Source organism: Hippoglossus stenolepis, chromosome 20, assembly GCF_022539355.2.
Source record: "Hippoglossus stenolepis isolate QCI-W04-F060 chromosome 20, HSTE1.2, whole genome shotgun sequence".
In the NCBI taxonomy this organism is placed as follows: domain Eukaryota; kingdom Metazoa; phylum Chordata; class Actinopteri; order Pleuronectiformes; family Pleuronectidae; genus Hippoglossus; species Hippoglossus stenolepis.
Window position 1 is genome coordinate 808,714 of NC_061502.1, and position 25,509 is coordinate 834,222.

General features: G+C 43.3%; 1 protein-coding gene across 1 annotated transcript; it reads right to left on the reverse strand.

Annotated features, from left to right (window-relative positions):
- Positions 1–25,465, reverse strand: meis2b (Meis homeobox 2b). Its single transcript, XM_035143360.2, has 13 exons — positions 25,134–25,465; positions 24,586–24,818; positions 23,736–23,877; positions 23,533–23,583; positions 23,175–23,225; positions 22,931–23,077; positions 17,222–17,336; positions 9,133–9,272; positions 6,467–6,543; positions 4,670–4,728; positions 4,390–4,479; positions 3,531–3,627; positions 1–800 (listed from the first exon to the last, which is right to left on the reverse strand). The coding sequence occupies exons 1-12, from the start codon at positions 25,143–25,145 to the stop codon at positions 3,569–3,571; spliced, it is 1,176 nt and encodes a 391-aa protein (XP_034999251.1). The 5' UTR covers positions 25,146–25,465; the 3' UTR covers positions 1–800; positions 3,531–3,568.
- Between the last annotated feature and the right edge of the window lie 44 nt (positions 25,466–25,509).

The following is a 25,509-nucleotide window of genomic DNA, read 5'->3' on the forward strand; positions in this document are numbered from 1 at the left end:
TGCTTCCTCAGTCAAGTCTTTATTTTGGTTTCAGTGCAGACTTCTTCTCCGTGTTTTTGGTGCTATACGAAACTATGTAAAACATTGTCAAAAAGTGACCGGAGTCCGCCGCCTGGTCCTGCTCCCTCAGAAAAGTCGTTTCGGTTCCAGTTTTTAAACACACGCGGGATGAGAACAGCAGGGATGCAGTGCGTGGAGAACAGAAACTAAACATTCACATTTTTCTTTCCTTGGCCACAGTCAGGATTTTTTTTTTTTTTTAAACATGTCAATGAAAGCTCACTCTAAACTTCTAATGGTCACAAGCGCAAACATGGACAGAAATGAAGAGCACGAATCTACACAGCACAACAGCGAGTCCTCTTCTATCAAAGAGTTCTTCCACAGTGTTTTTTTCTCTTCTGGCCTTTGGAGGAGAGGGCGGGGAGGATGGGCACGTTTAGGGGCAAAGCTTTACTTAAAAAAGGAGGAGAAACGTCGTCGTCCCGTGGTTGTAGAAAAATAAATAAATAATTTAAGAGGAGATGGACGAGTGTCACTCTGCTTCTCTGCACCGTGGAGTCCTCGTTCGGCGCTTTTTTTCCCCCCCGTGCAGCAACGAAGCTCCTCGCCTCGCACGAGTCTCTTCACTTTCAAGTCCAAATCTGTGAGGTGAGGCGTTTCCATGGTGATCCTGTACACGCGTGCACCGTGCGGGCTCGGGCAAGGTGAGGTGGGAGTGATCAGGTGGGTGTGACGTGGCGACTGCGGCTGAGCTCCACTGCCAGATGGAGGAAGATCCCTGAGCCAACCATGGAGGCCTGGACACAGAGGGGACAGAGGACAGAGGGTTAGAGGACGCACAAATCCAGGCCTGCCCCCCCCCCACGCCCACACAACAAAAAACACCACTAAATTACAGGTGGTTGGAAGAAAAGTGGACCCAGAGTTCAGACATTAGTTAACAGTGAGAATATACAGTATGTCAAATGACCTCACAACGTTCAGAGCTCACACACAGGCCGCCAATGTCTACCAGCCGAACCCTGCTCAGACGTAGCTCCTCCTGTGAGCCCTGTTGTGGAATCCAGTCTGTAAAACGTCGGGTTTACTATCAATATGAAAATGGAAAATATCTGGTCCTTATGAGCCCTTTGATACGTGAATATAGACCTCTGAACTCAAGGTCCACTGTACATGTGCACAGTCACCTCTTGCCATCTTCTGTTCAATTGTCATCAGCTGACTTGATATAAAAAAAAAAAAAATGCAATAATTCTGCTCTTGAGACCATGAAATGCGGTCGAAACCTCCAGAAAAACTTAGAAGGTGAAATGACTGAAAGTTCTTTTTTGTCAAACACTTGTTTTAAATTTCAAGAATGAGCTTTCACACTCATTGCAATTTTTAATCTGATAATTCTTCGTTCCTCCTTTATCTCAGAACAGAATAATGTCAGGGAAAATGTGGTTTTGGTCTCGCTGCACTTCCATCATATAGAATTCTGAAATGAACTCTTTCATATCCTATTGGACAAACATTTGAAGTTGAGGTAATACAACATATGGTGGAGCAAGCTGTGCTGTGCAGCAGAGAGGAGAGTCAAATAGTGCCGATTCAGTCATGTATTCCATAATGGCTAAATGTTATGGCTCGGGCTTTATCGTGCACGGAGAAGCCTTGTATGACTCTAAACATGGCCCTCTTCTTTCCTGCAGTCCTGGGGGAGATTTACTGCCACTGTCAGCATACGCTCTCACCACAGATCAAATTAGGGGAGGCAAAAACACCCAGCTCTACTGAGCTATTACTGTAACTAGTCAATGATCATTCAATGAGAAATAATTAGATTAAACACCCTGAAAAAACATATAGGCAGCTTTTATTCAGACTGAGAGCCCGATGTCTCTGTGCAGATCGCCATGTATTTATTTCTTATTTCTTAGATGAAGCGTCACTATCTGCTCTTTGGACTTCATTAGCAAAGCTGAGGGGATTATTAGACAGGGAGGAGGGGGTTGTGTTACCTAAAATTGGCCCCGTTGAAAAAAAATGAAGCAAATGCGGCTCCTATTTACATATAAAGAGCTCTATTAATCAAGGTAAGTGTCATTACAGCGAGGCTCATTGAGCAGTGGAGAGTGGGTGTTAAATAAAATTCTCTGTGCTCGTGCCTCCGGCAGGCGATACGTCTTGATTTGAGAACTGTCAGCAGTGGTGGGGAGCTGATAGAGGCTGGAGGCGGGGGTACAGGGGTGGGTGGGAGTATTACCCTGATTCTTAATCAGATTGCAGGTGGAGAAGAGATGGAGGAGAAGAAAAATGGAGAAAGAGGATGTTAGAGTGATGGAGAGGAAAAGAGGAGGTGGTGTGAGAGATAAATATATTGCCCACTCACTGAATTTGTTTAGTCGACCCACACAGACAGATTTACCTCCCACCACCCCAGTGGCTCACAGCTGCCTATAACCTTAAATAACAACATCACATAGACATGTACAGTGTGTTTTAGTGCCCTGGCCCATTTGGAGTTCTGTGGTCTTATTTTAGACATGGCGTCTATCTACTGCCAGACATGAGCTCCACAGAATAAGAGAAGATAAGATAAGATAATCCTTTATTGGTCCCGCTATGGGGAAATTGGCAATATTACAGCAGCAAGAGTCCAAAATATTATCAGTAAGAAATAATAAGCAACATACACTACTCAAGTGTAAGAATAATAATACTTAAGTGTAAGGAAATATAGAAAATGAAAATAAATATAAATGTAATAAAAACTAATATGTACAGTGTAAAAAAAGAAAAGAAAATATGTGTTGTGAGAATATGTACAGTGAATGGATTGCACGTGAACCATTGTAAGGAACAGACAGAATTGATATTGCGCAGTTAAGAGAGTTAAGCTAGAGTTCAAGTGCAGTCCATAATGGGTGTGTGCAGTTCTACTGGGAGCAGAGCTGATTGAACAGTGTTACAGCTGAACAGTGTTACAGCTGAACAGTGTTACAGCTGAATGTCCTGAAAAACAATTGTAACATCATAGATTAAAACCCCCTCTGAATTCAGACTAAATACTGCTGGGGCAATAATGAATCATTTACCTATTTCTCTAATTTGCTGGCCTTATCAGGTTCACTACTTCTAAAACTCTTAAAAACCTCAAAATAAAAAAAATGGTTTAAACCCGAGAACCTATCCAGGTTATGCTAAAACTTCCAAAATCCCAGAGAGAGAGGCAGAAAAGAAAAGAGTGGACACAGAGTGCTCAGTGTCTCAGAGTCCTGTGTTGTTAAAAGGAATGGACTGAAATTAAATTACGCTGTTCTAGTCTTATTTACATGCGGACTGGAGGAGCTGGGGGGTCAAACAACCGACCCTCAGGTCAGCAGATGAGCCACTCTACCTCCTGAGCCACAACTGCCCACATATACTACGCCAGATTGGTGAGCTGTGGAACACTGGTGCAGAGAGAGTTCGATAAATTGTAAATTGTTGGCTTGGTGAGAAGGAGCAGTACTGAGCAGAGGTACTGAGAAAAGACTACTCACTTCAACCTGTTGTTCAGGCTCGCCTCAGTGGAGTGGTTTTACATGTAGTGCCACTGCCCGTCCATGCCCATGTTCATACCCATGCCACCCATGGGGCCTGCGAACGAAGAGAACACACACTGTTAAACACCAACAACATGACAGACCACTCAGACAGCACTGCTCTCTGACATCACTGCTGCAGCTTCAGCTCTGATGTTAACACAACCAAAGAGCAGCCACACAAGTGTAAAGAAGCCGAAGCACATTCCCATCGCAAAATATCACTGAAGAGATCATGTGAATCACAGCCCTCTCATCTGAGTCAAAGTCACACAGGTCCCTTGAATGGAGCTGTGACATCAGAGACAAGTAATACAGGTACAAAAAACACCCACTGAATTTATCTGACACAGTGTTTTCTTCTGCATTGTAATGTTCAACCAAATTCAAATGTTTATATTATACCATATTAATTAATTGATTAACATCAAATTGGAACCTGCCATAGGACTAATACTGTATAATGTTCCATGTAAGAGTAGAATAATCATAATTAGCCTACACAGAACATTCCATCGCCATATCATCATATTGACACAAGTAATTTACAAACGTAATACGTAATTTCCTGCAAATGTAATAGCTATTATTTGCAGGAAATTACATATTACCTTTGTAGTAGGCAACTGGTATTATGCATGTAGGATTATTACATTGAAAGCTGCAGATTTGCATTATGTTTTCTGTTTATTGTGCTTGTGGGCTGTTATTACGTTGGCGGGTGTTCTTTTTTGACTGGTTGGAGACTCAGCTAAACAAAAGCAGAAAGTGATGCAGGACATTTTGTCCTTGGTGGTTTGATACATGCAGGTCTTACCTCCAGGTCGGAGACCCATGTGTTGCTGCCCATCAAGAACAAAGCCTCCCAATGGCTGGCCATCTGGACTGTAAGCTGTACTCTGATTCACTGAAAGAGGAGAAACCCGACTGTCAGACTTCCTTAATAACCAAACATTGTGCACACAAAGCTACCTCATCACCCTGCACCTCCACTATGTACAGTATCTTTCTCTTTTTTCACACGGCCTCTAGCTCCACCTGAACAGTATAGAAAGAAATATTTAGGACACTGAACAGTGGATGAAGTGCAGTTTTACCTGCTCTGTTGGACTGGTCAATCATAGGTTGGACTATTCTCCTCCTTGCATTAATAAACCTGGAAAAAAGAAAATATCATGTGAATTCGGAGTTAAGAAAAATAATATATTTTTTTGGAACACTGGTATGTGATAAAATCCAGGGTCTTTTTTCAGGTGCCACCATGTAACAGAGGATTTCCAGTGACAAGAGTTGCATTCATTCAAGAAGGCCATGAGAAATGGTCAAAAGCCTAAAAATCTAGTAAGTATACATTGATTGTCTTGTTGTTAGTTGTCTGGATTTCTAAAGTCTTAAATCTATGTTGTGTAGATCATGTTAAAAGGAATCAGTTCATTACAAAAATAAGGAAAACAAATATTCTGTCTCCCTTCTTTAGTTTGAAAAGTTTATTTTCAAATTTGTGTCTTTGCTTTGTCCATTGCTCCCCTGCACCTAACATTACAGGAGACATCTAAAATACACAGCATTTACAAAAACTTTCTATTTTAGCTTTTGAAGAAGTGGAGCCTCACTGTGTCTCCAGGGATCTGACAAATAATCTACTTTATTCCTATTGACATAATGTGGGGTATTAAGAGAAAGTCACAGAGCTGGAAAAATCTATTGATCTGGGTTAAGCCATGTAGCCTCAGGCTGTGATGGGGCTAACTGCTCTGCCAATGCTTTGCCATTGATACATCTAGCAAACAGACAGAACGGGGATTTAGCATGCTTTGATATCTTTATTGGATGGAGCCTCGACTATAGACGGTGGTTATGGAAGTTGGTCTGTAGGAAACATGATACACTTCAGAACAAACTGGTGGATTTTATAGGAGGTTTATCAGTTGGAATGAAACTGATGGTCAACAAAGATGCATCCACTATTGATCAATATATATATTTTTTTATTCATATTCAAACTACACCAGTGTGTGCTCTCATTGTGTTCGGTTATGCAACAGGAAATCCACAACATACAAATTAAGAAACATTATCTCAAAGCATCCCAATTTGAGCAGCAGACATACAGAACTACATTGTTTCAAAATATATCCAGAGTTTGTGATTGTTTTATTGGACCTGTCTCTAGCTAAGATGTTGAAACCTAAAATGGTTGTGAGGAAGTTGTTATTCCCTGTTTTTACAGGGCTATGGTCGCTACAGGTCTTAACCACTTTTGCCTGGACTATTATTTACTAATATTTTCAAGGTATGTGTGTTTTAAATGGCATTGTTTGGCACGTCAGTGGCACTGTACATGTTGAATGACAATTGTCAATTAATCAATCAAAACCAGAAAGTGAGTAGAATTACCATCTACATGACAATTCTATACTATAGCAGCACATAACTCAATTCTTGTCAGAAAGGGTTAGGGTTAGGACATTTAGGATCCACTGGTCACGTATCTCATTGCTGTCAAAAATAATCTTTGATAAATGTATAATATGTAAAGTGACTTGAGATAATGGATGTTGTGATTTGGTGCTATACAAATGTAATTGCCAGCCATGGATGTATCGATGCCAAACACTAACATCACTTTGATCCTGAAAAAAAGGGCTGCATCTGATGATCATGAGCCAAAGTTATACAGAGCAGATCACATTGAATACAGCAAGATGAATGTGGTGTGTGTTGTGGTTTGACTGCATTATGACTCGTCGCCTAGATTGAGATGAAGATGGAATATAAACTCTGCAGTTAAGTCGCATCTTTTTTTTTAAAACTGTGCATGAATGTGTGACTGGATCTGATCTTGAGATCAGTCGCATGTTATGTGACAAAGCAGACGCTCAGATCTGACTTACCAGTTGTTCACTTGAAGGATGGTGAGGCCTGTGTCTTGTGCTAGCTGCTTTTTCTGTTCCTCTGAGGGGTACGGGTGCTGTGAGCGACAAAAACATTACACAATCAATATATACAAAGAGAAAAATGTAAAAAAAATTTCATTAATTTAGAGGTCTCCACATGTAGCATGTCAGGGATCCTCACACTCAGGGGGTGCTTGTCCCTTCCAGGAGCAGTAATTCCTACAAGTGAGTGAACAAGTCAACTCTGGAAAATGGAAGCTGACCACAGTTGAGGCCCCAAACACTACAGGCTGAAAGCGCGTGGCATTGTGTGACAGTATTTGACATTGGTTGACAAACGATCGGGTGGGATATAAAAAGGCACAATGGTGGCTATTGTTTGGGGCCCCGATAAGGCCAGGCCCCCTGTCACCTACAACCCCTCCCCACCTTGCTCCATGCCTGTCTCTGTCCTGGTCCCTCCGCTGACTCTGTGTATGAGACAGTGGGAAGGGGTGGCAGATGGCAAACAGAGGTGACCTGTACACTGAGAGCAGGGTCGTGCGCCAGTCCCCATTCTACTGCTGTCAGATCAGCAGCCGCCTCCTGTGGTCATCAGTGAAGGATGAGCTTCCAAGCACTTCATTCTTATATTCAAACACACACACACACACACACACACACACACACACACACACACACACACACACACACACACACACACACACACACACACACACACACACACACACACACACACACACACACACACACACACACGCACGTCTCACTACGAGCAATCGTTCCAGCTCAGTGAAGCCGTATTTAGACGTGAACTGAACAAAATTGGGTCCGGACTTTCTTCGGTGGTTCCCTTGAACACATGAACAATGCAGCAGGAGGTTCTCCGTGCACGTGCGCTCACTCTAACAGAGGAATCTGTTCAGGCGAGTGGTGTTGCAGCAGGCGGAGGCAGGACGTAACGTATTCATTCTGCTGCAGAGATCACGTGTTTTTGTTTACAACACATAAACACTGAGATATTTATATATATATATATTTTTTTTTTTTTCTTTCTATCATTTTTGCATCTGTCGCGTGTTAGAAACATCATGAACACACCCACTCGCTCATGGTGAATCCTGAGGAAGATCTCCTGCTGTGTTCTCACATGGGCTCATTCGAACATTGTGCTTACAATGGGGCTGGTGGGAAAAACAATTAGCCATTAGTAGCTATTTATATGAATGGACAGAGACCACAATGTTCCTGCCAGGAATAAAAGGACCACACTGTATTGTTGACAAATATATTGATATATAAACTAGAACTAAAAAACTATTTAGGATAAATTTTCTCTTTTGGAATGAAAAACGTTGTTGGGAACAAGCAGTGCATAGTTTTGCTAATTAGATTCAGGCATATTTTTACATAATTAAGGCATCATAGACGCACAAGCATCACATACTGTATAAACAATTAATTAAAAGTTATATCTCCACTGAGAGAACAATCGGACTCTGCCAGGATACTTGTGACCTTCAGTGGATTCACGGTTTACTCCTCAAACTCAAACTTTGGCATCAGTCTTTCAGTGTGGATAAATGCAGGGTTGCATGGAAACCAACAGTTGCGACCAGGCTAATGGGCCAATAATGAATAATATAATGAATTGAAACCTTTCACAGCTGCTTTCTTTGTAGCTTCCTCAGAAGGGGATATTTTAAGGGTTTTCAGAATAGACGACAAAAGCAGGAGGCTACAGCTAGCTCCCCCACACACACACACACACACACACACACACACACACACACTACACACGCACACACACAGACCCACACACACACAGCCCACTGCGGGCCTCACGCTGAAATGTCTGACAAAACATAATCCCGCTCCTTTCACACCCTTAACGCCTGATGAATGCTTGATCGCCTGGGTGTTGCAACAGGCCTTTCAGAGGCCAAAGTCCCCATGCACACTTTTCATAGGTACATCCTGCCACGGCAAACACTTGTGCTGAACAAATTAAGCCTGAAAGGGGATGAGGAACAGCGAGGGGATAATTCAATTATCCTCCTTTTTTATCTGGAAAATCTAAAGGTGGCCTTTGGAAAGGAAGGAATTACCCCAAGTACAGGACCTGTGTGGGCCTTTTACAAACCAAACATCTCAACGGTTATACGACATCTAAGAGCAGCAGAGAAAAACTGAGGAGGAAGCGGTGGTGGTATCTTTTGGACCTTGGATAAAAGGTAAAGCTCTCCTCATATCCTTGTATTGAGCGCCAACACGCTGCTGCTGCTTCTGAATGGAATGCTTCTGATGTTGATTTCAGTACAAACGCTGTACGAACCCCAGACTGGTATTTCAGAAAGGACCTTTACAGTTCATCTTTGCTTTGGTCTCTTACAATGGAACAAAGACAAACTTAGTTCCAAGTTGCTTTGGGGGAATTTAGCCTGGGCTCATTATTGGCCAAAGAGGCATCATTCCAAACAACTGTTGCTTGATGGAGGGCCTAGGGTTAGACAACATCGATTTCTAGCATTATGTGAAATTGGTGTTGAGTTATTGTTAGACAGAAGACAACACATCCTGTGTTTTGAATCTATAAAAAGCTACAGCTGGATTTGGTTTGTGTGGAAAAGGAACTCATCAGGATCCAGAATAGATTTCCTTACCGTAAGGTGCTGGAAGAGCCACGCTCTCATAATATTTGTGGCCACTTTAGGGAAGATGCCTCGTTTCTTCTGCCTCTTCTTGTCCTGGTCATCCTCATCTCCTGTGCCTGGTGATGCCAGGCTGTTGTCGAGGCCGTCTCCTGCGATCAGAGACAACAGTAGTCACGTTACGAGAAAGCATTAATTTGGCCCTGTCGCCTTCATCCTCCTCCGCAAAATCGTGCCGTGAAAAGGCAGACAGAGGGAAATTGCATTCCTCTGTGGCACGGCACCACGAGATTTTTCCTCTCACCTCTGCTTGACTCCCTGGCCACTGGATAATGAAGAGGAGTTCGGAGTGTGGAAGCTCAATAAAAGCAAGAGCTATTAATTCAATCTGAGCCACGCGTTTGACATGAGGTAATGACTGCAGGAGCTGTGTGCCTGTCATGAAATAATGAACGTTCAAACTGCAGTCAGACTCACTGCTATGTAGGCTACACTTATTTATATGTGACCTCTGTTTGAGATAAGACTAATGATTTCCTTACACACAATGGGAGGAAAAAAACAACAACAAAAGTATGGCCTGTGAATGGAGTATAAACCCAGGAACATCAAACCCAGTGTTGTTTGAAGTTGGAAGCAAGATATTCGCTTGGGGTACTGAAGCAGAATGGAGGGGGGGGTGTGGGGGGGTGAGTCTGTAGGACATGAAGCCATCACCCTTGTGTTCTCACATGTCCACTGACCGACCCTCTCCAACCCCTACACTCATGACAGCGTCCGTGTTGGATTGTCTGCAGCGCTGCATCCTCTGGATCCTGCCATTAGTAGCATCCCTGTTTGATTTCAGCAGGAAGCTTGGGCATGGATCGAGGCGTAAGGCTTCCTTTAAGCTGAGATTTCCGCCCCTGCTAGCTAACTCACTCCATCTCGCAACACAAGGGGCACACCACTCCCTCTCCCCCTCTGCCATTAATTGTGCATCAGCCGAGATGATTTACTTTTAACAGTGGTGGTTATTTTTCTTGCCCTCGGGGCAGAGAAGCCTTGAAAGCCTGCCTGGAGGGCATGTGAATAATGCATCTGAGAGACTCCTCCCCCGAGGCGGGACAGGAACCCTACTTTTCTTAAGATTTGCCCTAGCATGTCTTTTTGTTTTTAGAGATGCATCAATCAAGCGCGCCTATATGAGCCATATTCATACATGAATATTTCAGCTAATGAATATTGACATTAAAAAGGATGTGATCTGGATTACGGGGGCTGTGGGGGTTGTGGGAGTTTTGACTGATGGTGTCCAGCTCTGAGACACAGACAGGTTACAGAGTTCACACTGCCCCTGCCCTCCACCTCTTTCACAGCTTGTTGGTTAAGTTACGTCCTTAAGAGCGCAGGTTCCCTCAGGTGCTGCTGGGGGTGTGAGGGAGTTTTCCTTTTTTCTTTTAAGAAAATCATCTAACTAACTCCACACTGTCTGGCAGCACCATACTTTCGGTATTCTGAATCATCTTGTTCCAGCTTTTCAGTGAGAGCTACTGTATATGATCACAGGGTGAAAAATTCAAACTCAAGATTGCGGCTTGTATCTCTGCTGACTGGGATCTCCAAAGGTACCCACTACAAAGTTTAGCTTTACTTACAACTGCTACCGGAAGTGGCCGGAAGTGTTTTAGTGGCGTCATTTGACACAACAAGTATATATATATATATATATATGATCAGAAAGAAGAAATATCTTCCTTTCTGCTCATATATGGGGGTGTGAGCTGGCAACATTCTCAACCATCTCTGCACTGCCCACATCAATGTAATATATTGCAACAGGATAATGGATGAGGGGTGTTGGGCAAAACAAAAGACAAAAGAGAACAAAAAAAACAAAATGGCAGTTCAGTCTGAGGCTTCTTGCAAAATTAACACAGAAAAGTCTGAGGACATTTGATTTTTTTTCAAATATATTCTTCAAGACCTGCTTGATGTAACTGATCAGAATGGTGTTGAAGAAGAAAAGAAGTTCCTTCAGCGTAGCTATAATTGCATCTATCAAAGAGTGGACGCAATAATACATAGTGTGCTAATGATGGCTTGCGTGGTACTGTAGTGTGATTCATCATCAGATCATGAAGCTATACTGTGTGCAAAGAAAGAAAGAAAGAAAGAAAGAAAGAAAGAAAGAAAGAAAGAAAGAAAGAAAGACGTGCACAGCCTAATTATATCTAAGGAATAGAATATATCTAAGGAAAGCATGTTGTTCTCCATCTCTACCCCCCACCCTCAACACCCCACCCTGGTCCACCTCCTCTCCTCATCCCTCTTTCTTCTGCTCCAGAGAGAGAGAGCCGCAGGGCACATCCTCCGCTACACTAATCGCTTCTGACTGTTCCCCGGCAACTCGGCCAATCTACCCAGTGTGTGACGGTGCAGTCTCAAAGTCATACACCCATGCAAGTCTCTCATGCCCCCTTCACCTCCGCCCGCTCTTCTCTCTCCACATCCCCCTCCCCTGCTCCACCCTGCCTGCCCGTGTCTGCACGCAGGACACTGGAGGGGGTGTGGTGGAGGGTGGGGAGGTGGGCATTACCGCAGGGATGGCTAGAGTATTGCCCCGGGGCTAAGAAGAAAAACACACACAAAAAACAGCACCCTGAGATATGAAGAGTGGTCCTGTCCTTTCTCCCCTCTGCCTCGGCTGCTCTGACACACTCTGTTCAGCTTGCTCTTAAAATCCTCTTCTCTGGTTGGACTTTTCCAACTCTCCCTTAATGGCTTTTCTCTTTTCTACTGTGGTCCTTGCCACAGCAGAAATCTCCATCTGAGTTTACATTTGCCTCAGTTTGCTGATGAATAATATTCAGACAGATTTTATAATGGGCATGAGGTTAGTTCTATAACAGTCAACTCTAAAAGATAAGCCTACAACTCTATCTCTTACTCAAAAGAACTGACTGATAAACAAATGACAAATGATTGTTCTGTCTCCTCTATGACCAATGTTTCTATTTCTTTATTTAGTTATCTCTTACATGCTTATTGATGTACTTTTCGTTTTTCAATCAATTTGGCACAAATAAATAAATTTGTTTCTGATATTGTTTTATGTCTTGCTCTTCACTGAAGGTGGTGTGTCAGTTTAAATGGATTAGAAATGGGTTGATTAACCTGAGATCTATTTGCAATACATGTTATTGTATTAAATTCATGTAAACTGTGTGACAAGGTTTTTAAAGATAAAATAAAGAGATATTCATAATAAGTATACAAGGTCTGCCTGCTCAGTGAGATCATTTAAACTGAGTCTTAGAAGATACATATTCGTTTGAATAAAGTTTGTGAAGCAGCTTTTCTTGAATTCAGTAATAGTAAGGGCTCAGTAATAAAAAACTATTATTAGAAAAAAGTTTTCAGTTTAAATTTGGGTTCTTGTTCATCAGCAAACTGCTTCATCTTCCTTTTTGTTTCTTATTATAGTTTAAATCCACGACATGCAAGATCTTGAAGATCTTTCCAAATGGACTTCTATTTTCTCATCAGTCGCTGGGCCAGGCAGTCAGTGGATGACGTGTCCATAAGACAAAGTGCAAGGCGTCTGGCAAAACTGATTGCCGCACCCCCAGCTGCATCAGTGATGCAAAGCCGTCGCAGTCTGCTTAATGAGCTCAGAGGGGCCCTGATCCATCATCAGTGACACCTTGTGGCTCCTCCCCTTATTAGACATGATACAAGGCTCTAAATGTAGTGCTCTGGAAGACTTCCAAAACACGGGGAATCCTCTGTGTGAGAAGGTGAACGTGAGGATTAGAAGCTGTTAATGGGGAAATGCAACTGTTAACAGCTGTTTAAAGCTTAATATAAGTGTGTGCGTGTGTGTGTAGGAATAACTTTCTATGCAAATTACAACTAGAAAATAAAACACATTTGTTTATGGTGCTAACAGCACTGAAAATCAATCCAAAATAGTGTCCATTCATCTGCATTGTTAAATAATTTTGCACGCCATTTGGTGCCATTTAAAAATCAAAGACTTTATTTAGAAGTTAAAAGTAACACCTAAACAGCAGTATCAAGATAGTTGTTTTCATGTTGTGTGCGACCACCAAATGACCACAACTCTTAAGCCTTTTTCAGACACAACCTCGGAGTAAAATCCAGAGAATTGGGTCCGGAGTTTACCCAGAGTCTGCCTTTCACACATGCCCAACGCAGCGGGAGGTTTTCTGCACAGACGTGCTCACGACAGCATCAAATCCTCCGTATTATTCAAGTGAGAGGTGGAGTAGTCAGGCGCAGCAGAGGCAGGAAGTGACGTATTAACTCTGCTACGTAGATCATGTAATTTTGTTCAATCAATCAATCAATCAATCAATCAATCAATCAAATTGTATTTGTATAGCCCATATTCACAATTTGTCTCATAGGGCTTTAACAAGGTGTGACATCCTCTGCCCTTAACCCTCAACAAGAGTAAGGAAAAACATGTGCCACAGCACCCCAACACTGTCCTCAGCTCTTATCACCACAAACTCTCTTCACATCTTTGTCTGTGTCTTCTATGTGTGTGTCAGTTCACCTCAATTATGTTGGGGGTGGAATGGGAAAACCAAATATGCTTTTTGTAATTTGGGGGAACTTACCCTTTAATAGTAAATATGCAGTTCTTGATTTAAAAAAAAGAAGATTTCTTGACATCTTCTTTTCTCTGATCAGCCAGCACTGATCTCTTTTACCCCGTCTTCTCCCTCCCTTTTTCAAGCATGTCTGAGATCCACAGCATGACAGATGCTATAGCCACATGAGCCTGCACTCTATGTGATGCTGTGACGTCATTGGCATGTCAGCACCTACACTGAGCTTCATTCCTTCCCCCTTACTGCAGCCTTGGGATGTGACAAAAAAGATGCAACTCATCCTGCTCCTCACATTCCATTTCTACACACCAGTGTTCAGGATCTTTTTTGAGTCATTCCCATTGCCTTTTGTTTTATTTGGCCCTTTGTGATGGACATTTCAAGCCTTCCCCTCGTCCTCCCCCAGACCCCTTCCAAGCATTCCTGGGAGAGCTCAGCCCCTGTAGCTGTGGTCACCAGCAGTCACCCTGGGGGTTGAGCTATCAAAGACAAACCTCTCTGCATATCACACAGCTTACAAGGCAACAACCAGAACCCAAGAGCTCACAGGGGAGTAGGCAGCCATGAGTCAAACCACCAGCCACACACTAGATGGATCATCTAACTGTGGTTAGCCTGGGCTGGAAGCCACAGCACCACCATGTTATCGCTCTCAAATGACAGTGGATTTAAAAAGGTTTCCTCAGACCATAGAAGCATGACAAATTCAACCTACTACAGCAAAATATTATCCTGTCTGTTTGGTTGTCATTACATTTTAAACGTTCATAATCATTCTGCCAAAGAAAAACTGGTAATTCAGTTGGATCCCTTCGACAGTTGCCCAACTTGTTATTCCTACAATGATTGGGTCCGTGGCGTTGGATGTGGTACACTTCCAGTCCCGTCTTCACTTTACATGCCTTGCTACATACCAGGCCCACTACTTCCAGTACTCCCACTGAACGGTGCAAAGTGGTGCAACTTCAGTGTAATTCCTTTCATTGCTGACTCGGAGCATTCGACTTAAACCACAGTCTTTCGTTAACTCTGACCAAGGGTTTCAGTCAGAAAAAAACATGATCCTGACCAACAGTTTTCATGACCTCCAGAGGATTTGGTCCAGACTTTCTACAGAGTTCGCTTTTCACACATGAACAACACAGAGAAGATTAGCTGCTCAGACTTGTTCCCAACAACAAAGAAATCAGGTGAGGTGTGGTGCAGCAGGCAGAGGGAGATCACGTGTCTTTGTTTACAGCACATCAATACCAGCTCTCTTGATCTCTTCATCAGTGTATTCTACATGTATGGCATCCTGAGTTTGTTCACATCCGCTCCTTCGGACATTATGTGGACATTCTGCAGTCTTATTACGAGGGGGCTGGTCGCATAAATTCCAAAGAAAATTATCAATCTTACATGTGCATTCACACATACAGCCCCTCCAGAGACTTTCTAGAGATTCTCCAGAGTTCAGTGCATGTCTGAAAGCAGTTACTGAGAACATCAGATATCCTGAAAAAAAACACTGCTGGGGGTATATCCAGGAAGCAACTGTGCTTTCTGCAACAGGTTTTAGGTTTGGTAGATGATACAAAAAGTATGAAGTCAGTGCATCTGTGCAAAAAGTGACAAGGAAGGGACACAAACCTGGCAAGCTAGCGCTGAAAGTAAACCTTAAGGCCATCTATTCATTGTCTGTAAACACTGATGCAGAATGGGTAGTGAGTAGATGGGATGTTTCCAGATTAAATTACTAAAATATGCTCACATGAGTGTACACCATTGAATAAGGTGACCGTCCAGTTCTGAACCCGTCATGATATCTGCAAGCCAACATGATTGCAACTCTGTGTAGGCCATCTACCTGCTCCAAATGAGATTAGCATGATATGCCTGTCACTGTCCTTTTAGGTTGTGAGTTTGACTTTACCCTAGCATGAGAATAGGGTGGAAACAAGGCGGTGAGGCCCAGGGAGAAGCAGCAGGAAGCATGCAGCAGATCCTGCTGCAGCAACCAAAGCTCTGATCATTCTGCCCTCATCTCTCCTTTTGTTCCTCATACATAAAGTGCTCTGTCCTTACATCCCTACAGGGGGCATTCTGCACCCCCATCCTCTATGCATTCTCTCCCAGGTCAAAAGGGCATGGACCTTGGGTTTTCCCCCCACTGTTGTTTAAAAAAAGCCTAAAGGAAAGAAGCTATTCACACTTTGGTCTTTCTTGGCTTCAACATAGACTTTTGGACCAAATGTAAAATTTACCAAGTATACATCACGATCTATTTGTTTCTTAGGTGAAGTTGATAAGCTAAGATGAGTTTGAAAAGCAGATCCAGAGCACTAGGTCTGTTTCTGATGGTCTCTTAATCTCTTGTCTTGCAAAGCATCCTCCTATTGTTCTTGTCAATGCTCTGCTCATTGATGCCTGATGGGCAGAGGGTGGAAAGTTGCTTTAAAGTCCATTCTATTTTTACTGCGGCCAGAGGGGAGAAAAACAAAAACAAGCCATAAAACCCTTATAGCCTCCAATTAGCACATCAGAAATCACATTAAGTGCAGGAACACCAGGACAACACAAGAAGGAGCAGGGCTGGAGAGCATGAGAGGGAAAAGAGAATACTGAGCTGCGACTGAGTGCACACATTGACTGCTAAAGTAAGGTAGCAACAGTTATTTGTGCACGTGTGATCTTCTTACTTGAAGTCAAAGATTGGATCATTCACATCTGTGTAATTTCAAAAATAAAGAGGCATCCACGCACAAATCAGCACAGTTATGAAAATATCTGTTGGATACATATTGTGTATAGTATCTTGTAAATTTGTCTGACTATACTGAGTATATAAATACAATGTTGGGTCATTTTGTTTTCTGTAAACAACTTACATTGACAAAAATCGAAACACTCTTTCAACAGCTGCTCTGCACTTTGCCAGGACTAAATTCCGGCTAGAAAGTAGTGACTCCTTAATCTGCTTCTGAATCCTTCATCATTTAACAGGTCATGCAGTGGACACACTGTGTGTAAAATAACTGGAATCAACCAATTTTCTGTGCATCGTTTAATATGAAGCCCAACACCAAGTTGCTAAAACTCTTAAATAGAGAGAACATTGCAGAGTGTGTCTCTAACTATTTTCTGACATCCCTACTAACCCTACTCCCGAGCCCGAGCCAAGTCTATAACTAAAGATGTAAATCTTTAAAAATAGAATAGAATAAATTGCTTAGTAATTTTCTTATTGCTCAAACAGAAGGTATTAGGTTGGGAACATTTTTTTAAATATAAAACAGTCCTCACTAAAAGCAGGTCAAAACTTTTGTTGATGTGTTTAGATCAGTGGAGATAAGATGAAGATGAGTCCTCTGATTAGATGTGGTAAGCACATACACTTTCCTGAAAGGATCCCCCAGCAGCCAGGCCACCAGGCAGCAGGGCTCAGAGAGAGGTCACAGGAAAGTCAAAGCTTTGATATGGACACAGGAGGCTCTTACCGAGTTCACTTGTGTTGTCTCCACTCTGGGAAACGTGTCCCCCACTGGACGGTCCCGGGGTGCCCACGGAGGGCGTGGAGTGGGCGTCATCCAGGTCTCTCCAGGATGCTGGATTCTGTGAGGTCAGGGAGAGGTCCACACACCAGGGGACAGGAGATAAGGAAACAGAGGAGAGAAGAGAGGAAAGGGGAGAAATAGATGAGGAAGGTCCAGTAAGTCCAGTATGAGGTCCATAGCAGTTTTCCAAAGAAAACAAAGAAAGCAGCATTGCATGATTAGCATAGTTAAGGCAGGAACTATAGGTTGAGAAGAAAAACATTACCATTCTTTTCAACAGGGACGTTTCAATCTAGTTGCAGAAAGAGTTCAGAGGTTTACAGTTAAGCAGCCCTGCAGCATGTGGACCCTCCTGTATCTGTGCTGTGTCTGTGAGCAGTGCTGGGGAGGAAGCCTGTTTTTATCAGGCCGACTGGGCCGGCCACTCAGACTGTTATAAGCCCAAAGCAAACAGCAGATCTCCCTCTTCAGCCTCTTGGCGTCAGCTGTTTGCCGGATGGTGATCAGATGAAGAGCTCGGCAGATGACAACAAGGAGTGTGGGGACAAAGGCGCAGCGTGAATGAGGCCTCTCACTGATGGCCCCTCTTTTCTTATCCAGCCACACAATAATTACAACTCCTCAGTACACACAGCTACTCAAAGAGGCGCCATGTGTTTGTATGTTTATCAGGCAAATGAAGGTCTTACTTCATCACAGCCCATCTGTTCAAACCCAGTAAACAGGAATGTATGTGTTCAATTCTACCAAACATTCATGCTCATTGCATCTTTTGCCTCACACTGTTATCCAGAGGACCCAAGCTGCTTTCAGACCTGCACTGAACTCCAGAGATCCTCCTGAGTTTTTTCTGCAGGGGCTGTATGTTTGAATGCAAATGTCAGACTGAGAGTTTCCAGAGTTGCTGCATACTTTCCCCATCCGGCCCCTTAGTCTAAAGTCCGTAGAAAGTCCAAAGGAACCGATGTGAGAACACAGCAGGAAATCCTCTGCAGGATTCACTGCGAGCGAATGGGGGGGGGGGTTGATGACGTTTCTAAAAAGCGACAGGTGCAAAAATAAAAAAATAAACAAAACAAATATCTCTGGATGAAAAAGGGAAGCCATACAAGGGAAGACACCGACGAAGATGTCAACAGACCTTTTGGTGATAAGGGCCGACACTGGTGCCGATGTGTTGGAAACAAAACACGTGATCCCTGCAGCGGAACTAATATGTTACGTCCTGCCTCTCGCTGCGGCATCATCCCTCACCTGAATCCTGCGGAGGATTTGCTGTTGTTGTGAATGCATCGGAAAAGAGAATCTCTGGCTGTGTTGTTCATGTGTGAAAGGAAACCTCTAGAGAAAGTCCAAACCCAATTCTCTGGAGTTCCTCCACAGGTCATGTCTGAGAACAGCTGTACAGGCAGATTATATTACTGCGGCAGTGAACGGTCAACATATGCACACGCTCTATGTTTTTAATGGCACAGAATGTGAATGAGGGGCTGTTTGTTCAGCACCATCAGGTGAAACTGGGCTGTATTACATTCAATCATTAATCTGCCAGTTGTGGTACTGTAACAAATGTGACATGAATGTCCTACAGACCTGTAGCTCACCTCAAGGCTTGAAACTAAATCATACAGGCAGATTTACTTGTTGTGAAAATATAAATTACCAGCGGTCAACAGAGAAAATGTTCAAACTGGGATTTTTATTTGCAATAAGTAGTATCAGGCCTCCCAGTCTGAGGTTTCATCCATACTACTATGTTTTTATTTAAAAATGCATCAACTCTGCCTGACGTCCACATACAGTAAGTCCGACAGTTTAGAGCCGCTAAAAATGAGAAGTTTTGAAACGTGACATTTCAGTTTGAAAAAAAAAAACGAAATGGCACAAACAAGCTCACAACACAGTAGGGTCAACTAATTTCTGCTGATGGATCAAAAGTGAGCAGCGGGCACACAAATAGCCAAACAAGTGGATGCCACTTCCACTCAACACAAAACCATTAGGTGGACAACTCACAAAATAAAAGTTATTACATCTACCTAAAACAGGACACTAGCACAGCTGGCCAACACAAAAGTGGGGTGCAACAGCCACAAACTAAAAGGGTCACAAGTAGACCACCTACAAAGTTGCAGCCAGTCACAAACAGCAGAACACAAAGACCCAACACTGCTTTTCGGTCATGACGTAGCTTTGGCTGATTCGTCAGGATCCAATCACATGACCCTCTTCTGGAAGAAAACAGCCGGTTAGCCTCAGCTACCAATGTAGAATGGAACATGGAAAACCGTTTCTATGAGCTCACACGCGGCAGCCTGACAAAGACCCCCCTCCTCTCAAGCTGTATTAATCCTGTTGGTTGAGAAACAGCCGACTGAGAGGAACTGAAGCTCAACAGCAAACACAAGGCTAGCAGCTGCACTCTGGAGAGGATCATCATCATACTTTACTTACAAAATTACTCATCAGGTGGCATTTGCTAGAGTAAATGACACAAATGTATTTGTGGCTGCCCCTCACCAGTAACCATAGTATGACTGTTTTAGCCAGGAAACCAAGTTAACATTAGCAAATCATAGGAAGTGCACTGAGATATCTGAGGATTCATGTAGGTTGATGTAAGTATCTTATATCATTAACTGATAATTAGTGTGAATGCTGACAGCAGACATTATAGTAATAATAATAATGAATAGTTTTCATTCTTTTCCCATATGATTTTCAATCACCAACCACCTCCACATACATCAAACCTTTTACAGATTCAAATGTCAAAATGTTCGGCTTGCCAAGGAAATTCCTGCTTACGTAACAACTTTTTTACCAAATATTTATCTCTTTTTAGATATTCAGGTTTTCCTGCAATTGTAGGTGTCAATGGGAGCCATCTAGAGTGGTGACATCAAGCAAAGACGTGGTGACATCATCATGAACTTTGCAGCGTGACATCACATTCCTGTGATCTTTGTCGAGCGACATCATCCCCTGGAGCAGGGTTGTATGTGTTCTCCTATGAGGGTCGAATGATATCTTCCCCTAAGTTACCTGGTACGAGAGCTGATATTCTAAATGCCCAGGGTGGCTCACTGAGTAACGACACCATTGCCATCCAGGACCACAGTGATGAAAAAGTCATCCATCATTTTGATGCCCTGACCGTGAAACCCCTCAGCAATGGGAGGCTGTTGACCCACAAGCTGGAGGTGGTGGAGTTCGCTCTGGACCAGTGTGGCAACATCCACCGAGAGGAATATTGCCTTTAATTACAAGAACCATGACCTTTACTTGACTTCTGTGTGTCATCTTGGACAACATCCCCAAATCTGCCAAATTGGCAGCCTGGTCCAGGGTAGGGCATGGAATGATACTGCTAACATCCTGTGTTGAATCCAAGACAAGCAGTTCACAGTGTGGAACGCAAGTGTTGTCTTCACTGACAAGGAGCTGCTGCCAAAAACAATGGCCCCCTACACACAATGGCCCTGTTCACACCTGTTATTAACATGTTTTTGTGATCCCATCACAAGTGGACAGCTGTAAGTACAGGTGTGAACCGGTGTGAAGGCACACAGATCGGATAGTGACCGGATCACGCCAGACCACATTCGGAGGTGGGCCACATGTGTCCAAATTTCTTTTAGCAGTGTTAACGCAAATCTGTCCTGGGCCACATATGTAGGACCTCCTACTCAGCTGACGTCCTCCGACACGCTGCACTATGAATCGAACTGATTTTTTCTCTTCTCATGACTGATCACCACATAATGATACTTTCATTAAATTGGTAAAATCTTTCTTCACAGCTGCACAAGATTCATTCAGCCTCTCCTGACTCGTCTCTCTACCTTTCTTTCGCTCGCTGCGAAACACACACACACACACACACACACACACACACACACACACACACACACACACACACACACACACACACACACACAGTGACATCGGACTCATCTGTAAACTCAGACATTGTTTGGTCTTAACTAACACAAATCTCGTACGTGATAATTTGCATGTAGAGCAGGGAAGTGAGATCCGATCAAAAGTGGTCACAGGAGAACAATTCAGGACGCACTTTAATGCCAGGTGTGAACACACGTACTTCATGCTGGCCACTTGTGATCGGACCTCTCAGGACAAATGTTGATAGCAGGTGTGTTCGTGGCCAATGTATACAAAGGATTGCAGGGAGTTCAGCAGAGCCCCAAAAATTCTGAGCTACGTTGGCACCAAGGTGACATTACACCAAGGAGACAGTTCACTGGTGTATAGTAGTTTACCACTTAGCCTTGCTCCAAAAATACAGTGCCTCTTCATGTTGGGAGGATGCTCTGCACCTCTGCCGCTTTGCCAAGGACCCATGTTTGCGGGCATGTCTGGCCAACATGGGGCTGACGACAGCGGAGATAGCCAATGCTGCCATTGGAGATTAACAAGGATGCAGTATATCTATTTTATAAAGAAGCAGCCATCTAAGGGGTCATCCTTGGCCCACATGCCGTTGTTCAGCGGTCGTATCCAGGAGTCTGAGGCTCTGTTACAAGCTGGACACATCTACCAGGCCATTCAAGTCGACATTAACCTTTTCAACTGGGAGATGGCCCTGGAAATGGCTCTCAAACACAAGACTCATGTGGACACTGGGCTGGCCAGGGAAAAGTTCCTCCAGAAATTTGGCAGGAAGGAGACAAATATGATATTCCTGCAGAATGCTGGAGGAGTAGTAGAACTGGGAAAAAATCCAGGCGAAAATATAAATGGAATTGTCCAAAGAAAGAGAGAAAGAGAGAAAGAGAGAAAGAGAGAAAGAGAGAAAGAGAGAAAGAAAGAGAGAAAGAGAGAAAGAGAAAAAGAGAGAAAGAGAGAAAGCTGCAAATGCGAGGAGCAGTGTGGGTGCTCAACGTTAATGTCTCTCTCTCTCTCTCTCTCTCTCTCTCTTTGCTCTTAATGCTTAATGATATTTAAATTTAAATTGCAAATAAAAAAAGTTACAAAATATGATTTAAACAACAAATATCCTCTTTCCACATTGGGGACATTTTCCTCAGCATGAATGACGGACTCACCGCCTCTTAGGAAGCAGCAGCAGCCCTCAACCAAAAAAATCACAAAACTCAACAACCTGCTTTATAGGTTTAATCTGTGAAATCATCCTAAAGGAATCCAAGTCTAACATCCTGTCAGATTCAGTGAAAACAGAGAGCACCCGAAGAGATGGGCTGCTGATGTATTGTCTACAATGGTGGTTCATGAACTCTCATAAGGCAGCTATGTCTTCTTGTGGCTCCAGTCACACTTTACAAATATTGATAAATTGGGAGAAATTTCACTATTCTGGATTCTTGCTCTATTTTTATTTACCTGAATCGTTTTTAGACACATGAAATTTCATTCTGTGTAACAGAACGTGTTATTTTTTCTCTTTTATTTTTGTCCTCATTTAAAATAGTTTCAAGTGAAGTGTGTGTGTTTGTGTGTGTGTGTGTGTGTGTGTGTGTGTGTGTGTGTGTGTGTGTGTGTGTGTGTGTGTGTGTGTGTGTGTGTGTGTGTGTGTGTGTGTGTGTGTGTTTGTAATCGCAGTAAACGCCGCTCTACGACGAGGATCTGCGCGAGGCTGCGCTTTACTGTGGATTCGGTCGTTTGACTCACATGATCTGCGAGGTTGGTCGAGGACCCCGAGAGGTCGTCGAAGTCCGACTTGCACACATCTCGATCCTCTATGACCAGGTCGATGGGCATTTTGCCTTTCAGACAGCTGATGTACCGGTGGCAGAAGTTATCACAGAGCTCGTGAACCTGCGGAATTGAGAATGTCATATAGTTTGAGTCCCAGAAAAAAAGCGATGTGATCGGTGTCACTAAAGGACTGAGTTCATCAGAGAGGACATGTTACCTTCTCTAATTCCAGGAGGTGAAATCGAAGGACTTGAATCGCTTGAATCATCTGGAAATATAACACATAGAAATCAGTATCAGAAAAAGGTCTCGTCCTTACCATGTAAAGTGCCTCGATATGTATGTATGTTAAGATTTGGCGCTTTACAAATAGAATAGACTAAAATTAATTTGAATAGGGTAACATTTTATTGAATTTAATTGATAATGGAACGGTGCATGATTGAGACGTCGTTATAATGACGGTTTGTATTTTACCAATATAATTTTTCCTTTATAACAAACAGAAATGTGTCCTGAATACCCGCTGCGCGCACAGAACACAGGCAGCCGCAGAAGGAGTGGGAAGCGCTCACCAAGTTATCCAGCTCCGGGTTGGACGAAAATAAAGGTTTCTCTGTGCGGATCTGAACAGAGAGAAGGGACAAGTGGGGCTTTAGTTTAAATCCGTTTGTGTTCCACAGAATAAATCACAACCCTTCACCCGGCCCGAGGAAACACAGGGTTGGAGTCTGAGTCGTTACATCCCTGACCTCCTCAGCACCTGAGTCGATCCTACCTGTTTGGCAAACACGGCGATGTCTTCATTGAAGGAGTCGGAGGAGCAGACGTCTCCTCCGGCCACCCCGGGTTCTCTGGGCGTGCAGGTCGCCAGCTCACACTTCTCGAACACCAGAGCCAGCAGAGGGAAGAGAGGGTGTCTGCAACACAGCGGAGAGTGGCCCGTGGGCTACGGTCATTGTTGGGCCTGGACACAAACTACAGCCCCGGTAGATAACATGGCACATGAGGCAAAGCGACTTCATCAACGAAAACATAAGAAAAGTCAAAAAAATATCGTCCCTTCAAACTGCCGCAAAAATAATGTAATCCCTTCTTAATTAAATGGCATCATTGCGCGTCTACTCTTGTAGCAGCAAAGCAGCAACATTTAAATCAAATTAGGAATGCATGGGAAATTATTGCCTATAATTCCTAATTTTCATGGTCAGAATATATTATTAATTATAGAGTAAAAGGAAAAAATATACGTAATTTATGTGAAATGTATTTCCCCTCTTTGCTTCACAGATGAAATTAAATGCGTTTTGTGCCTGTTAAATAATAACAACAACCAAAAACAACAATAGGCTAGGACACAGTTATCAACAGCAACAGCAACAACAATAACAAATAATACAAATAATAATAATCATTATTATTATTATATGAAACACTCAAATTTGTATATATATAATATTTCATATATCCTATTAATAAATTGCTTGATATGTAATATTTGATTTATCTATTTATTTTGATTACGAATTGTGTTTATTTACTTGCTTGTGCAATTAAATTGTTATTCAGATTATTGTTGTTGCTACATGGCTGTGAGGGATTGTATCGGGCTGCTATTGATTCCACACCCGTAGATCTGGTCCTTGTCTCTCTTCAGTGCGTCGTTGACGGCGCTGCCCATGCTGCTGGGCATGATGTTGTGCGGCGCATGGGCTCCGTAGTGCTGGGCCGGGTGCGGGGGCGGCCCGTGGTTCAGGTGGTGGACCTGGGGCAGGGGCCGGGGGGCGTGCGGGTCTCCGTACATGGAGGTGGGGACTCCGACTCCGTCCATCGCGCCACCGTAATGAGCCAGCTCATCGTACTGGGGTGAAAGTTGCAGATGACATTCAGACATGAACAGGTGGCGAGAAACAAGCGTCTCCCTCGGAATAAATAAGAGCAGAGCGTGGGCTGAGCCGCCGACAGGGTCAAGAGTATCCCTACGTTTACTGGATTCACTAAAGGCATCGCACCTGGATCCCACACAGAAATATAGGATTATAGTATAAATCACTGTCTGAAAATTGTATTTGTCATACATGTTTTTATTCTACAGTGTTAATGCTACTTGAATCATTTTTAAAGATGTTTAACTAAATTTTGAGAATTAGGAAAAATCTGAATGAAAGAGACGTACCCTCTGCGCCATCTCCGCGCGCGGTTTCCAGCAAGAGAAGTTTGGTGATGATGAGAAGTGAAGTTGATCAATTGGAGCCAGTTAAATCCAAGAGGGATTATAATCCGGTCCTATTGTGTGGCTGGAGCAAATCAATGCAAAGGGATGTAAAGCGGGTCCTCGCGCTCGAGAGCCTAAACGCGCACTGTTGACTGAGTTCCTTAAGCGAGAGGATCAGTGGGAATCTGCCTCGTGTGAGTGTGTGATGTCAGTAACACCGTGCGTACTCTCACTGCGTCCTCGTGTCCATGCCTGTGCGCGCCGACACGCTCACTGTTCGCAGGTCTGCTGTGATGCCAGTTATAGGAGCTGCGGGACGCGCTGATGACGGAGGGCG